Genomic DNA, 17,324 nt, shown 5'->3' on the forward strand with positions numbered 1-17,324 from the left:
AAAAAAAAATTACGTTAAAAGCACAAGACAAAAACAACACAAAAGACGGAATGCCGAGTATTTATTCTGTTTAACTCTTTTGTTCAAAGAATGACATTTATTGCCTTAATTTTCTACCATTTTACACCAGGGTTCATTCATTGTTTGCTCTAGATTTTGTTACATAAACTCAGGTGACTCCTCATTTTTACCTGTAGAAACCTTTTGTTAATGTTTATAATCCTATGCACATAAATATTACCTGTATTTTCTTGTATGTGAAAAAAAGAGTGAGAAATAAATATGCATGTTCATTTCAACCCTGCAAAAACTACACATATAAAAGCAGACTTCTGCACAGTTCTGTACATTTGGTCTTTAGGAGGTGATTTGGTGTAATGGAATAATCACGTTGATATTGATGGAAGTAAAAAGGTCAAAAATTACTTGTAAATTCACGGTTTCTGCAGTCGAGGATGCCGAATGCACAATTCTTTATTTATTTATTTAACTTAAGACCTTGAATTTGCAGGATATTGTATATATTAAAATATTAGAGATGATTTATAAAGTAAAAAAATAATATTGTTCCAAATAGCATTCAAGATTTCTTTAAATTAAGAGAGTAATTATAATTTCAGAGGTGTTCATATTTTTGAATGGACTAAAGTGAGGACAAATGTCTACATGTATTTGGGTTGTGGGTGTGAAATTATGGGATGGACTTGATGATAAATTTAAGTTGTTCACTTCTTTGACAAAGTTTAAAAAAATGCCTCAAGTATAAAATCATTCAGGGATATGAAGTTGAGATGGCAGATATGTTTTTGTTGTTGATTTTTTTGTTATAATGAGAAAGCTCGATGCTGTTCACATTTAATTTAATTTAATTTAATGCAAGTAGTAAATCAGGTGAAAAGGAGAGGCAAAAATAAGCCTTTGCTTCTAGCCTGTTCCTTTTTTGGTTGTGTTTATTATAAATATTGTTCTAAGTGGAATGATTAATGTAAAAACCAAAATAAACAATTCATTCATTCATTCCTGCTGTTAAATAAGACTTTTTGTCTGTCGTTCCCCAAGTTATTTTCTCCCAAACTTCTGCTGAAACCACATTAAAACGTCCAGTCAAACCAGTCCATTTACGTCCATCAAATAAGTTTATTGCCCTTTTTTGTTGTCGTGTAAAGGTACAATCCGTTTGACATCATGTAAAAGACACACAGGTGGGCGTCACTGTCAGCCAGCTGAAACACCAAACCAACAAACATGGACAAAACACTTGTTTCTGTTCTGTTTCGGTTAAGTTTTTTATCTGTTTGTTTTACATAAATTGAAACAGCTGTTTTGTGGTAAACAGGTGCTGAGGTAAGTTATCTGGTCAGTTATCGATAGGGTTTAAATCACAAACCCAACGTGAGCTTATGAGAATTATGTTCAGGGTTATTTGGATATTAACCATTCAAAGAGCACTTCAGATGCATGGAACTACAATGGGAACTGGATTTCTTATTTACTACCTCAGAGAAGACTTCATGTAGAAGCTGCAAAATTAAGTCATGCAAGGCAGCGACGGCGTCCCTGTGAAAAGAGGACTCTGGCTTTCTATTGTTGGAAAAAAAAAGGGCTCAGTCATCCTCTGAATCCCTCTTAAGCCCTTTTATAAACTTGCATGAAATCACCAATAAGCAAAAGCGTGTGACAGTTCGTGCTGTAAATGGTTTAAAAAAAGAACAGTTAGTATTAACAGATGGTGGGTGTGGGTCGGCTTTGAGCATCACAACTAGGATGACTGTTAATATTCAGCATCCTGGCTCTTCACTAGGGTTTCACCTGCTGCAGGAAAAACGACAAGTATAAGTACAATGCATATAAAGAAGCTTCTGACCTTCAACTGATGATTTTCCTTCTTCTCTGTAAAAAACAAAACCCACTGTTATCCTAAATAATACAGTTAACCTAGACTCTTGAAACTGTTTATTTAACATAATAATCAGTCAGTCATTAAACCTGAATTTAGATGGGATTCAATTAGGGAAAACATTCCTTATAATAAGTGATAGTTAACAGGTAATAAAGCCTTTATTATCACTTATTAACATGATAACTCATAAATAACAGCAACAATTATGTTCATTGTTCCATTACAAGATGTTTATAACAGGATATAAACTGCTTATGAATGTTTAAAAACACCGTCTGATTTTCGGATAATTGTTTATAATAGCATAATGGAGGCATTTATTGACTTTAATTAACTCTGCTATCAGTACTTTATGGACGTATATTAACTGTGTTTTTCACAGGTCTCAAATCTACTGTGAGAATTATTGATTAACCTTGAGGCAGTGTTGTTGCTTTGCATCCAGTCATTGTAATAACTTCATTTTTAACATTAATAAATGCATAATAAAGCAGATATTAATCATAACACCACAAAAACAAAGCTTTTTGAACCTTTCTTAAGCTAACATAAGAGTCAACTGTAGATTGTTTTAAGGACACTGCCTTAAGGTTAATAAAGGATTAGTAATCATTATAAAAGGCACTGTTTTGTTGCACCAAAAGGCAATATTAACTGCTAATTGGTGCATAATTAATTCTTAATTAGTGCATAATAAAGTTTTAACAGCTTAGTCATTGTTAATCCTTTTCCCCCATGGTTCTTCACATATTAAGATTAAAACTGCTTTATTATACTTTTATTAACAGTTACCTTTGTAACTTATTTACCATTGAGATAATAAATTTAAAGCAAGAGTGCTTACTTACTATTAATAAATAATTTATCCTAAGGTCATTAGTAGAAAAAGTTAAGGCATAATAAACACAGTCTTTTTTTCAACCAAATTATTAAAGTAAACAAAATGAAAACTTAGCAGCGGTTTAACAATGAGCTATTAATAACAATCCTTAATGTGTAGCAGTTTTTGATAAATATCTATCTTTCAATGTAATTTCTTTCTGTTTTGCTTCTATTCATTTTGTTCAAGGTAGAATTGGTGAAATAATAATAAATAATTCTGAAAACATTGATTTTCTTGGTGAACTGGTATAAACTGTTAAAAGGTTTTGTAAAAATGTTTAGAAATGCCAAACAATCTGCCCACATAAGTGTTTATACTGCTATTATTAACATTATATGTGTTATAAGGTAAAAGTTGCTATAAACATCTTATAAGGGCCCTGTTTCCTATTAACTATCATTTATTTACAGTAGCTGAATACGAAGCTGTTTCGGCTTTAGGTGTTTGAAGCTTCTGTTCACTGTCATCATACCACCTTAGTGAGATGATGGTTTACAACACTAACAAGACAGCTTAAACACATTAAGAAAATAAACAAGGCTGAAAAATATATCCATGTATTAATACTGTAGTAGACACTTTTGTCAGTTCCTAAACCGTCTCATTTTTCCTGGTACATCTGAAGGTTTTGCAGGTCTCTGTAGGCACCGCATCAGAATTCAATAATACTGAAAAGTCAGTTTACAAATACAACACAACCAGCATTCAGGTTGTCTGGAAAAATGAGCAACCGAAGCCATTTATAGACGACTTTGACACGGCCGGTAAATGTCGTCTTCTGGAAGCGAAATGTCCATAATTAAACACTTTCACATCAGAAGACACAGCGTCAGTTTGTCTCCAACAGCGTGAAGCTCTGTCCTTCAAGTGTCCTGTCAGTTCCAGTGAGGATTTGTTTCATAGAGAACTGTCGCTGTAGTCACATGTGGGACTTTTTTTTTTCTTTTTAATTCCAGCAGCATTAGGTCACCCAATAACTACAGTCCATGCAACTGGATTCTAGATCCAGCTGGTGTTGCAGTATTACTTAGAGTCTGAGTCATGTCAGTTACCAAACTCATGCTGTAAATAGCTTGTTTGTATAAATACAGTATTAAACCTAGCGTCAAACTAACGTCTGCCATCAAGAAAGACGTTAAATAAAAGTTTATGTTTCATGAGGATGGTGTTTTTTCCCATTGCACAGAAAACAGAGAACCGAATTCCTCAAAAGCTTCAGATGGAAGAATATGTGGTCTGGTATCTTGTGTTTTGTTAATTGTAATCAAAGGAATTTAAGTCCAGACCAATTGGCACTAAAAAAAAAAAATAGTGAATGGAATATGTTTTTTCCTCAGCGCTGCTAATGTCAACGACGTGCACGGTATGAAATGGCTCTTTCCCGCCAGTAAATACCAACTATATTCACATGTGCGCTGTCATGGTCTGAACACAGGAAGCTGGTAGGTGTGTCTGTGTGTGTGTGTACGAGAGGAGGCGGAGCTGTGGTCCCGTCTCCGTAGCAGCAGCAGATGGAGCTCTCTGCGACCTGTTTGTATGATCTTCTTATGCGTCTCATTGGCCGCCGCGTGCGTCCGTCACCCTGAGGCCCCGCTGATCCCAGGCCTGTGACTGGCTGGTCGGGTGGGGGGGGTCGGGGGTTGAGGGTTGAGGGTGGGGGGGCAGGCGGGGCAGCAGATCACTGAGGGGCAGTAGTAAAGCCACACCTGGCTTAAGTGATCTTCTCATGCTGGATCTGGTAGTAACAAGCCTGGAGGGGGAGGGGAGAGGTAAATAACAGTCGAACGCTCAAAAGCAAAGTAAAAATGAAAAAATAAAATAAAAATAAAGCAGGACGTACTGCAGTTTCTAAAGGTTTTTCTTATAAAACACCTGATATGTGACTGTAAGTTCATGATTCACTGTACCTTGAAGAGTCTGGTTGTATTTGACCAGTAAAAGCGACACGAGGTCCATTTACAACAGTTGCAGAGCTTCCATTACGACAAAGGGCTGCATACCGCCAACATGCACAAACATTTAACCAAAATATCCAATTACACTGCACCAATGGAACGCCTCTGATTGGCTGCTAAGCAAAGAGGGCGGTTACTCTGGAGGCGGAACCTACAGCGAGGCGTCCTCTGTCACAGCCGCTAACAAGAAACTCCTCCGGGTTCTCTCGATACTGTTAATGTTAGCGTCATTTCACTGTCAACCTGCTTTACTATTGTTTATGAATAATCTCCATGACGACCAGGCTCAGAGGCTGCAGCATGTAAATCTCACACTCCTTTAACGACATTTTTATGACCCATTATGAGGCTTGTTCCAATTGCATACAAAATGCTAGTGCATATTTGACATTAAAGAGTTAACTCAAACAAATCCATTTGTACAATTGTTTATTTCCTAATCCAATGACAATCAATAGGGAATTGAATCAATAAGCTAAATTCTTATCAATTCCCTCCCAAATCAAGAACAAACATTGTGGTGTGTGTTTGTGTTACCTTGAGCGTGGTGAACATGATGCCATGCTCTCCATGTTGCACACAGGGGTCCATCAGGTCTTCAATCAGGCTGACCTCTGACCCCAGGTTTCTGATACTGTAGGGGAAACAAAAGCCTGATCATGTTCCCTGTTAACGGGTCTTAAATAATACCAGAACTGAACAACAAGCTTGTATTCTTACAGTTTTTTCCCCCTGATTTTGATATTAAGAAGTTGATGTGAACTATTTTATCACAGAAAACGAGAAAGAATAAAGCTCACATTGACGACTGTACTTTTGGTGAGCCAAAACGATATTGTGTCCTGACCTCAGCTTGTATTCACTAGTCATTAGGCCCCACAACTCCTAGAATCTCCTCAAATACATGCTTCATTCCATAGATGTGATATTAAGCCCCAAATGCTGCAGCGAAGTTGAGATTCTGAACTGAATGTGATGAATGTGTGTGTTTTTAGTTTGAGACAGACCGAGCTCGCAGCACAACGTAGAGGAAGACGGGGAAAAGGTCGTCCATAGACCACAGGAAGTCCTGCTTCAGCAGCGCCTGCACCACCTGGGTGATTTCTTCAAAGGTGAGCTGGATCACCTGTAGCTTGTCTGACGGAGTGAATGTTGTGCTGCAAAGAAAACAGAAAACAAGAAGCGACGCAGACATGGCTGAACATTAGTGGGCATTAACTTTAGACCTGGTCCTTCTAGGGATGCACTGACTGATCAGTACTGGGCCAGTACTAATACTTCAAATGACAATTTGCACGATAGCTACTGCCAATACCAATGTTATTTTCAGTTTCTTTATTTTGTTTTTGTTGTCATTTATCTCCTTCTAGCCCTTCATCACACTGACTCTGAACAGGCATAAATTCTAACATAAATTCATAACACAACAAATAAATTCCTGACACTCTCATAAACGGAAAAGACATCTTATGCCAATACCGATACCGGCTGATATGTCATCCTTATGAGTAACAGCAAATTAAAACCAACTGAAAAGACTAAATAAGGACAGATGTTGCACATGTTGTCACCCATTAATTTGTGGACTTTTGAAGCACTTTTTGAACCAGAAGTAGAGCACCACTGTTTTCCAATTGTTATACTACAATAGTTTATAGTATGCCAGGAACAGATTAAGCATTTAGAATGATTATCAGAGTTTTTTTTTTAGAGCATCTAGTGGCTGTTGGTGATTACACAGGCTGTACCTGATTTGCTGTAGTGTTTCTACTGCTGATGCAAAGCAGGTGTCTTTGGTACTGGAAAGAACCTGAAAGAAACACACATCAACATTTTTTCCCACATCATTTACAAATTTTAAATGATATCAGTACTTCAATTCTACAACCAATGCTGTACCTGTTGTTTCTCTCCTTCTGCAGGTACAGAGACAGGCCAGAACTTCCTATGGGGAAAGGAAACGCATATTACAAAGAAAGCAGGTAATAGGTGTTTTTTGTGGTGGTTCTACTGAGGTTAGACGTACTGTTGGACACCCAGGAAGGCGAGCAGGGCCAGGTCAGGCTGCTTATTGAGGCGGAGCACGCACTCCCAGTAGACATCATCCTCCTTCTCCTTATCCAGAGCGTAGAGGGTGAACAGCGGAGGGTAGAGGCGGGGCAGCAGGACGGGAAGCAGCAGAGCCGAGCTGCTCACCACACGTCTGATAAAGGACAGGACAGGAGACATTAATGTGGTCGGAAAATAAAGCGAGAACATGCAGCTTTAACATTGAAGCTTCAGGGGGTGTTTGCCTCGGTCGTACCCAGGTTTAGGTGACTCCAGCGGGGCATCAGTTGAGCCTGGCTCCCTCTTATCCTGGAGGTTAGTGCTTGGTTCTGGAATTAGACCGCCCTCTTCTGGCAGGTCTGGGAACAGAAATCTGCCAAGACAATAATAAAAAAAAAATAAGGCTGTTTTTATAGATTATAAATAAATAAGTACAACTATATCTACAGGTCATTCCATGCCAATCACAGCCTTTCCCAGTTAATTTCGTATTATGTATTATGTAAATAAATGTAATAAATCCTACTATTCCTTTATGATGAGTTTTAATGTAGTGAGTTTTTTGTAGGCGGTGAAGCTACAAATGGTTCTGCTTCAGTGTACAGTAATTATCTGTCATATAGATGTCCCTGAACTACTCTTGCCTCGCATCCACATCTGGACATCATCCTCCTCCTCCTGTCAGCCTTTGCAACACTTTTCAACATCATGCTGCAGGCGGAATTAAATTCAGAATGGGGATGACATTTCACAGAAAAGCATTCAAATCAATGACACGACCACAGACATGCTGTGAATTCAAGTAGAGCTGGTATAGAATGAGCCTGACAGTCAGTGTCTTAGTGGATGTAAAGTACCTGACAATCTGGAAGATGCGGTTGAGGTAAGACTTGATCTCGTTGACGGCCTGAGGAAGCAGCCGTCGATTTGCTCCGACGCCCACGTAAGTCATCCTGTAGACCGCCACCAGGGTTTCCACCAGACGACCCAACGGGTGCAGGGGCGTGTCACAGGCCTGGAGAGTGGCGGAGAAAGACGTTAAATCTGCTGACATACATTCAGTTTAGTTCTAACACATGTAGTTACACAAAGACTAAAACTAAACTGTAACTGTTATTTACTGAAATACACAAAAATACATAAAAATGAACCATTCGAAACCAAGTGTTTTACAGAGGCAGAGGAACACATTAAAAGTATATTGGAGACATAAAATATTTAATAGGAAAAAAACTACTGCAAACTGTAGAGACATGGCAATCCACTATGTTCTTTTTCATTTGAGGTTTGTATTTCTTTATTTTTTTTGTCTTCCTTCTGTATGTGCATATCTGCTACAAATTCTTAAAAAAGAAACAATAAAAAGAAAGTTAAAAAAAAACAGCTGTGGCAAAACTAGTGAATAGTACATGCAATTAAAAAAAAAAAAAGTAGAAGCTGAAACGACAGTAAGTAAATAAACAATTACGGTTTAATTGGAGATGCAACACAAACTAAAATGAAATGGATGTGCTAGTATTTCTATATTTCCCCATGAGTGTCCAAGAAAATCAGATACATGTATTTTAAATTTGGGATTTTTAGTAGAGTAGAGAAGAGTAGAAAACAGAAGCTTCTGTTTTAAACATTTTTTAAACATTTTCATTCGTTTGTTTTTCTGTGCTGTCAGAGTTTTTACACGGTGTCCCTTGCTATATCAAAACAAATTCTATTTAAGATTTTCCTTTTGATTCATCTTCTAGTTCTAATTTAATATGTTCTACTGTGGGTTAAGTGATGTCAGTGGTTCATGGTGAGCATGAATAAGCTGACTTTGCACAATATTGGACCTTAACAATAGTTTGGTAAGGCTTTCCTCCTAAAACTAGGGATGCACAGATTGCATAAGTTTTGGCCAGTAACAATACAGATATTAAAATGACATTTTTGCTCATAACAATATTACTTTTTTATTATGAGCACAGATTGAAACGGACAAACATGACAAAAGTTCGTTAGCGGTAGTGGCTGATATCAGTAAATATCAGTGGATAGCAATGTCTGGTCGACATATCGGAGCATCCCAGTGAAAAACTAGTCATGTTGTGAAAATATATTAAACTGCTCATGAGCTAGTAAAACTTAAAGTAAACTGAAATAAAACAGAAATGCATTTAAACTTAAAAACTAATCTTTTTTTGAGGGGTAGTGTGTGTCTTACCTTGATGAGGTAGAGTCGGATGGTGTGATATCTGTCCAGAGTGATGGGTCCAACATGTTGTGGGATGACCTCCAGACTCTCCAGGGTTCTGCTGTGACTCCGAGACAACACCTCTGGACTGTGACACACAAGGGAAGAAAAAAAAACATACCCAACTAAAGATCTAACTGAACTTGCTAATGAGACAAGAGACGAACCAAAGAACTCAAGAGGGGGAATGTGAACCTGTCCTGGATGTGTCGTCGGCTGGTGGTCAGCGCCACGGCGATGTTCTCCCACGCTTTCCAGTTCTCCCCTTGACCCGGAGCCTCACAGCCCAGTTGAGTCCAGCACTCCTCAAACACCGCCTGCCACTTGTCCTCCGCACACACACACAGGCGACCCAGCTTCCTGCACATCATACACACATACACAATATGGATGAATGTATTGGGACACGTTGAATTCAGGTGTTTGTTTTCTAACAGGGGGTTGGGATACAAAACAATAATGACAAATGTCCTCATATAGTTTTGTATTGGGATAAATATGGGTGTAAGAAAATATCGGTTCTGCAATATGTCGCCATATTTCATTTCACAATACTGTATTGATATTAAAAAGTACTGTATTGATATTTTTAGGTATTTATTGAAATGCAGATATTGTGGAAGTCCATTTTTGTTTTTCTTTTTTGTTTATATTTTATTTATTATTATTTAACGCTCTTCTATCAAATAATGTTAGTTCTTTGTTGGGATTGCACAAAAATAATGTTATGATGTTAGTTATGAACTAATAGAATATGAATGTTTGAACAGGATCTTAAACTGTAACGTCTGTAAAACATAATTTAAGTTTTAACACAGGAAAATTTTGTGATATAGCATTAGATCCTGTTCCGATCAAATAAAAATGTGTTTAGTATTTGTGCATATTTCTGGTATAATTCAATTCTTCAAGGAAATAATCATTTAAAAAAAAAAAAAGAAACAAACAAAAAATTGTGATCCTAGTATTGTGATTTGTATCGTTATCGCCAGATTCTTGCCAATACACACCCCTAGTGATAAATAACATTGCATTGATTAGTTTGGTTTAAATTGTTATCATTGCTTCCAAAATGCCTCAGAGATGTTTTTTACTTCATTCCTCTCAACATTGATTTGTATTCTGTTTTTTTTTTTTATATCCATGACTATGATTTTAAATGTTCTACCTCAAAATTTCTACAACATTTTTCTTGCTCTGACTGTAAATAATAATTTTTCTACATTCTTAAAGAAAAATCTCCCATTAAACTTTAAGGAAATATTGATGTTTATATCTCAAATCAGCATGAACAGGACATCTTACAGCTGTAGGCATGATGTGTCCCAATATTTTTGTCCATATAGTTTATAAACATAATTTGTCTTACACAGTTCGGGTCTTGTCCTTGTCAGTTTCAAAGAGGTGTGGTTTGAAGTAGGAGCCTGTCACCTTGAGGCCAGAGCCCCATTCTCCATTAAAAGAGCCCTCCAGGTAGTCGCCGTTCGCCATGGTCAGAACACCCTGAGGAAGAGAGATAATCACTGACCGACATGTCGACTAAGGCCTGCTACATACTCTGCAAGAACAGAGAAATTTGTTCGTTTTCTTGAGGTGGAAAGACCATGATTGGCCCGAAGATTTCACACTTTGCGAGAACCTCAAGCGCAGAATTCCCTGGAAGTCCTTTATTTTTCTGCATTAATCATGCCCACTTCAGATTTCTGACCAATCACACAATAGCTCTTGGACGTCACATGAGAAAAAGAACTGCCCCGATGATTTGTCAAGAACAATCTTTCTAACAGCCCAAGAAGCAAGAAGGAATTTCTCTTGTAGAAGGCTTAAGTCATCAATAATGTTAACTCTCAGTATTTCCCCATTACAATACTGCTGTTTTAGAGTGAGCATACTTGGACATTCATGGAGCTAAAAAACATTGTCCCTGTACACATGTGTGTGTCTGTGTGTGTTCAGTCACCTTTCCATTCAGGGTCCAGTCGTCGGAAAATTCACCTTCATATGTTGTGTCATCCTCTGACAAAAGAACACCAGTGCCCTAAGAGAGACCAGATCACATACATACAGAAAGGGGAAAAAAAGTTTTCAGACACTCGTAAAATTTAACACAGTCTCAAAAATTATCAAAAATGATCAATAATAAGAGTAAGAATAAGAATAAGGAAAAGAATAAGAAGAGGTAGAAGAAGAAGAGGCAGAAGAAGAACAGAATAAGCAGAGGAACAAGTGTGAAGACATCTTCTCTTCTCCAGCGGAGCTCACCATCATCTTGTTGTCCTTGAAGGCTCCTTCGTAGTACAGACCGAACTGGGTGACAACAACTGCTGTGCCCTGCCGCTGGTGTTCCTGCCACATGCCCATGTACTTCTCCCCTCTGAAAAACACGAAAAAGAACAGAAAAAAAGAAAAGTTACCAGATAAAAACATAGCCTTATAATACCAATGTTGATCCAAGACAAAAACACAACAATCAACAAATATTTCTACTTTCTGCTGTTTTTGCAGCTTCTGACTTTGTCTTTATATATCACATAAAAAACATGTCATACCCATGTTTGGCATCTTTTTTTCTACTCAATTTCAGTTCAAATACATGACCTGACAAGTATTTATTCCCTTCAACCTACTTTATTATCATATCAAGCCCAAAAATCCAAATTGAGAAAATATATTACTTATCGCAATCAAAGCCACAAATACGAAAAAGTAAACACAGTTTGTAAATATGAACATATAAAAGGTAGAACTGAATATTTTTGCATCCATATCTCCGGTTTTACAGGATCTATTGATGCCAAATAATTGGGACAGAGTTTCTCATCTGTACTTATAATTGAAGTTCACAGCTTCAGATGAACTAGTTTTATTATTACGGCGCTTTGAAAATATCATGTGATCTGATTGTGCTGGTGTAATCATCTATACTACAAATGTTGCTGGACTTATCGACCTGCTACAAGATTTTCTCCTTCTCCATGCGGCTTAAAAGGTTCTGAGGAAGTTTCAACTACTTCCACTTTATCTCCATGTCTAATATTTTTAAATGACTATCATGACGTTTACAGAAAACACATTTTTACAAAGTACGTCAACATTTAAAATCTGAGTCGTGCACATGTACGGGTGCCTGGAGGCGTACTTGGTGATGTCGTCAAAGACTCCATATCCCGTCTTCTTGTCGTGGAGCCACTGGCCGATGAACACACTGGGAGATGAGGTGTTGAGTTTGCCGGTGCGGAGCATGCCGTGGCCGTGACGCATGCCGTCCTGGAAGGATCCGTCGTAAACCTCACCGCTGGCGTATCTGCACACAGATGGACAGACAGAGCATCATATGACAGAACAGCAGGTGCGTGTCCATGCTGAACTCATCCTCTGCTACATTCATTTTCAGGTAGTCAGCACTTCTGTGGTTTTATTCTTTTGCTACAAAACACACAACAAATCTGGACCACAAAGATTTCTGAATGAATTTTGGCTTGTGATTAATTGCAACAGACTGAAGACAAAATATTCTTCTGTCTGATCAAATTGATGTGTTTTGCAGATATACACTCCTGCTATTCACAGTTACAACACAGCCTAAGAAGTTGAGACAAGAGCAGCCAGTAATAAACCTTTTTTTTTCCCACCTAAACTCACCTGTATGTTCCCAGACCATTCATTTTCCCTTCTTTCCAGTAGCCCTGATAGTGGTCGTTCTTGTTCAGCGTCTTGTTGGGAGAAAGAAATTCTCCAAAACTGCACATTATACACATACATAAACACAAATAAGTACAACAAATGAAAAGAAATGTAATTTTCACATAATCCTGACTGATTTGCATCAATCTGCATTTGATTGGTCCAATATCAATCAAGTGAAAGTTTATTTAAATAGAAAATTTCAAACAATGCAAGCTGCCCAAAGTGCTGTACAAGGATAGAAATAAAATACATAATATGGTAAAATAGTAAAAATAGGAATAAAAATATACTAAAACTAATAAAAACAGATACAAATAAAAGGATAAAAACCTCTAAAACACATCTGGTGGATAAAATAAATAAAAGCCACAGACTTGTATTAAAAGTCAGTGCAAATAGGTGTGTTTTTAATAGAGATTTAAAGTGTTTTCCTACCTGGTGTGTGCAGAGTTAATATAATAATAATGTTTTTTCTGTGGCTCTTAAGGCTTTAACCCAGTTAATCACCTATGTACTAAAGAAAACACTTATTAGCACTTGTTGGATATGTTCACATCATATCTGCATGTGGGATCAATTCCGCAAACCTGAAGATTTGTTTTTAATAATGAAAAAATTAAATATTAAGTTGAATCAAAACAATAAAACTAATATTAAATTGAGCTAAATCAGAAATCAGATCAAACTCACCCATCCTCCAGTCCGTTCTTGAACAGCCCTGTGTATATTCTCCCATCAGGCCATTTCAACACTCCCCTGGAAAAGTCATCAACAATCACTAAACACATCAGCGTTTACCTTTCAACACTGAAAACAGTAACAGTAACAGCTGGCGTCCTACCTGCCGTTGGGTTTCCCATTAAGCCAGCGGCCTTCGTACGTCGCCTCTTTCAGACGTCCGTCCTTGTAGAACGTGTACGAGGCCGTTCTGGAGGTGGGCGGCTCCAGCTTTTGCCCCACCCCTGAGCTGATTGACGCTGTGTCCTGCCCCACCCCATTCAGGGCCTGGTCCACTGCCTGGTTGATGGAGCGAAGCCACTTGGCCTGAGACGAAGATGAATTAATTAAGACAGACATAAAAGAACGGTCCTCATCATGTGAGTTACAGCTCAAAGTGAAGGGACGATAACATTTAAAGATTCTGCACCTTCTCCATAGCAGAGCTGGCCAACAGGGTGAATGTCTCCTCTGGTGTGATCACCTTTAACCCATATCTACAACAACAACAAAAAAACCCAACATATATGTACCATTTAACCCAATAACACCAAAGTACTGTTTCAGAGCAGACAAAACATCAGATTCCTCAGTACCTGTATTTCTACAAAATATCGAGTGAATTTCAATTAAACCTGAGAAAACAAAACTAACATGTATGCATTTCTATAAATCCATCAGCAGGTGGCGGTGTACACCTGATTACACATGCCTCAAGAAGTTCAGAATTCTGTTGTTTTCCATCTAAAATGGTTGATATTTTTTTCCAAAGATGAGACCACACATCCCATATGTGGAAAGATGCAGTAAACAGCGGATAAATCAGATGATCAGTTAAATGTTTGCTTCATCAGAATTTATCACAAAAAAAGTGCGTCCATCATCCCTCATGTGCATTTATAGTTTTGAAAAAAAAGAGAAAAAACATTGAGTGAGCAAAAAAAAAAAAAATTTCTGAGGTAATTTTACAGTTTCTGATGCAAAATGTGCATTAAAAACATCATAACGTTTCCATGTCTGCACATACAACATAATCTGTTCATGGAGTTCTGTCATTTATAAATAATTATGGCCAAAAAAACCTCAATGTTAAGTCACATTGCCCTTTGACCTTTAGCCAGTGCAGAATCATCAGGTCATCTTCAAATCCAACTGAAAATTTGTGCCAAATAAAAAAAAAAAAAAAAAAAAAAACAACAACAGAGAGATATGAGGTCCCAGTGACCACGGTGCATGACCTTTGACCCCCAACATACATTCAGTTCATCCTCAATTCCAAATAAATGTTTGTACCAATTTTGAAAAAGTTCAATCAAGGTCTTCTGAGATATCATGCTTTAAGAATTAACAGACAAGAAGTCACAGTGACCTTGACCCTTGACCAACCAAAACCACTTCAGGTCATCCTTGGGTTCCAAGAGAACATTAGTTCAAACATTCAGTCAGCTGAGATCCACTGTAGATGTATCTATAAACCCATAAAGGTCTCATCTCAAAAGTAAAAATATGCTAACACCTTAAAATTTGAAATTAAACTGGGGTTCAATTCCCACATGTGGCTCAGAGGTGTCTGTGCCCCCCCCCCCCCCCCCCCCCCCCGTACTGTTTCTATTATTGTTTTGGTGATATTAGTGGACGTTCAGGATGGGCGACTCACAGGCCGGTGTTGTCCTCTGGGATAGGCTCCACCCACAGCGTTGCCAAGGGGAACACGTGGTGAGTAGAGAACTGGAGGACATGAGGAAAGACGGAAGGGAAAGGAAAAACAGGAGACAGATGAGGATGGACATAGAGGGACAGAAAGGAGGAAAAAACTGTTATTTCCGATCACAAATCAGAGACACCAACACAGATCTGCACTATGTCCATACTATGGCTGAAATATCCGATTACTACTAAATATACAACCATCAAAAACTAATCTATCAGTTCTATTAATGTGCCCTCCCTGCATAAACTAAATAATATTGTTTTATTATTGAGAATGTTCTCCTGTGCTGTTATTGTTGCATTGGTCACTGTGTTTGTAGTGTTGATGCACATGTTTATTTCATGTTTCTCTCATGTACCAGTCAGCTATTGAGATTTTTATTGTTTCTATTTCCATTTATTTGGGGCCACTGTTAAAATAGCTAATTTAAAAAAAATTCTCCACCGTTTTTAGTTTTTTCAACTGAAATATATATATAAAAACGAGGCTTTACAATAAAATAAACTGAAACTAAACGACGCTGTAGGAAAATATCTTTTGTTTCCCTCTCTGTCTGTTTGTTTCATACATAAGCCTAGTTTTTGGGCTGAATGTGAAACCTCTCTTCCAGTGCTGAAGCTGTGCCAGTTTTTCACCAGCAGATGGCTGTCGGTATCTGGCATCATGGCTGTGAGAGTTGGGGGGATTGCCAGAGTTCCATTTGGGACAGAATAATATACCATATTTCTTCAAATACTGTCCAGGGCCTGTATTTAGCTCAGCTGCAGAAGGAACCAGGTCTTTCTTTTTTTTTTAAATAAAGGAGTCTTGTACTGGAGTAAGAGCTTAATGTCAGATTTTCTTTGTTTAATAAGTAGGACTTGTCTTATTTGGTATAAAAACTAATTCTGATCTGCTCACTTTCCTACAAATGCAACACTATCCATTGCTCATCACAGCCTTCATTGTGTAAACATTGTCTTGTAAGTTTATTCATTGAAAGTAACACACACCTGCAGTGACTGAAATCAGACAATAAGAGTTAAGATCAGTGATTTAGAAAAATAAAAAGTTGAAAATGGTTGGATTAAATTGTTGAGCACATTGAAGTAAACCTTTAAAGTGACAAGTTTATCCACTTTATTTTTTTACCTGGCCTGTATTTGAGGACCGCCTACTCACCGATATCACAAACCTGGCAAGTCACTGACTCCTGGTTTTTATTTAAGGCAATATGGTGATTCAATGTTACCAACAAGAAGACCTGCTAAAACTAACAAGAACTGAAAAAATATAAAAACTAGTAACCCTGCTTTACCCCCAAACTGTTAAACTGCGGCTTCAATCCATATGATTAAAAAAATCATGTATAGCTGGAGTTTCTCAGTGTCTCACTGGTGTCACATAAGTGTAATCTGAGGCATCCACAGTGGAAGTAATTTGTCACACCATTTGTTGCACTGCTTGCATTTGTTATTCATGTTTAATTGAATTTCTCTGGGGGAAAAAAAAATCTTTCTTGTACACGTCTACAGGGCAAGTAAAGGAAATACACACGACTACAGCAGGATAATAATAAACTAAAGGACTGTGACTAAAGGTTGGAATTAATTTGGATGCTATGAATAATTAATAAAACCCAAGTTCAGTGGTTTAGTTGATGTTCACAGATAGAAGAAAAAAATAAAACATATTTTACTGACACTTTTTAAAAAATGCAGAATCCAAAATGCTAGAAAAACTGCATAAATGTTTAACAGTTAAGGGTTCCAACATGTATAAAAGAGTTTGAGGGATAAATATTATATTAATTAAGCCTCGATGGCAATGCAAACAAAATATAATGAAACCTACAAGTTCATTCAAACCTTGCTTAGTTGGGGGAAACTTTAATCGTACCAGTTTATTCCCATTAAAAATATTTTGGATTTCCCACCAAAAACCCTGACTGAATTCCAAAAACGTTGGACAAAATGCATACTGTTAATGGTTCATCGAGCTGGAGTCAGTCATGCAGGACAACATGTGATTCACATGTTTACACAGACGAAGCTGAATACTATGCATGCATGTTCTTTTCCGGCGACACCCGGCTCCATCACGAGACAGCCGGACCATACTGTCTTTTATAGTACACGACGTCACATTTAACCAGCATTTAGACACGTCCATCCAGCCTTGACATTAGTTTGAGTTTGTCAGACAATGGTAGA

The 17,324-nt window shown here is 37.6% G+C and overlaps 1 protein-coding gene across 4 annotated transcripts in view; it reads right to left on the bottom strand.

The window, feature by feature from the left end:
• Positions 1–1,117: 1,117 nt before the first annotated feature.
• The window catches only part of als2b (alsin Rho guanine nucleotide exchange factor ALS2 b), a 33,326-nt gene continuing 17,119 nt past the window's right edge, over positions 1,118–17,324 (bottom strand). For all 4 annotated transcript variants that reach the window (XM_030150909.1, XM_030150902.1, XM_030150924.1 and 1 more), the window contains 19 exons: positions 15,079–15,149; positions 13,852–13,918; positions 13,546–13,748; positions 13,395–13,460; positions 12,660–12,758; positions 12,157–12,321; positions 11,280–11,391; positions 10,978–11,055; positions 10,387–10,520; positions 9,213–9,377; positions 8,988–9,105; positions 7,645–7,802; positions 7,044–7,160; positions 6,765–6,941; positions 6,638–6,683; positions 6,487–6,548; positions 5,746–5,895; positions 5,276–5,372; positions 1,118–4,533 (listed from right to left, as the gene is read on the bottom strand). In XM_030150909.1, coding sequence (XP_030006769.1) covers positions 4,495–4,533; positions 5,276–5,372; positions 5,746–5,895; positions 6,487–6,548; positions 6,638–6,683; positions 6,765–6,941; positions 7,044–7,160; positions 7,645–7,802; positions 8,988–9,105; positions 9,213–9,377; positions 10,387–10,520; positions 10,978–11,055; positions 11,280–11,391; positions 12,157–12,321; positions 12,660–12,758; positions 13,395–13,460; positions 13,546–13,748; positions 13,852–13,918; positions 15,079–15,149 — 2,124 coding nt within the window. In that variant the 3' untranslated portion in view covers positions 1,118–4,494. The remainder of the gene's footprint in view (positions 4,534–5,275; positions 5,373–5,745; positions 5,896–6,486; positions 6,549–6,637; positions 6,684–6,764; positions 6,942–7,043; positions 7,161–7,644; positions 7,803–8,987; positions 9,106–9,212; positions 9,378–10,386; positions 10,521–10,977; positions 11,056–11,279; positions 11,392–12,156; positions 12,322–12,659; positions 12,759–13,394; positions 13,461–13,545; positions 13,749–13,851; positions 13,919–15,078; positions 15,150–17,324) is intronic.

The sequence above is a fragment of the Sphaeramia orbicularis genome, chromosome 2 (genome assembly GCF_902148855.1).
Source record: "Sphaeramia orbicularis chromosome 2, fSphaOr1.1, whole genome shotgun sequence".
In the NCBI taxonomy this organism is placed as follows: Eukaryota; Metazoa; Chordata; class Actinopteri; order Kurtiformes; family Apogonidae; genus Sphaeramia; species Sphaeramia orbicularis.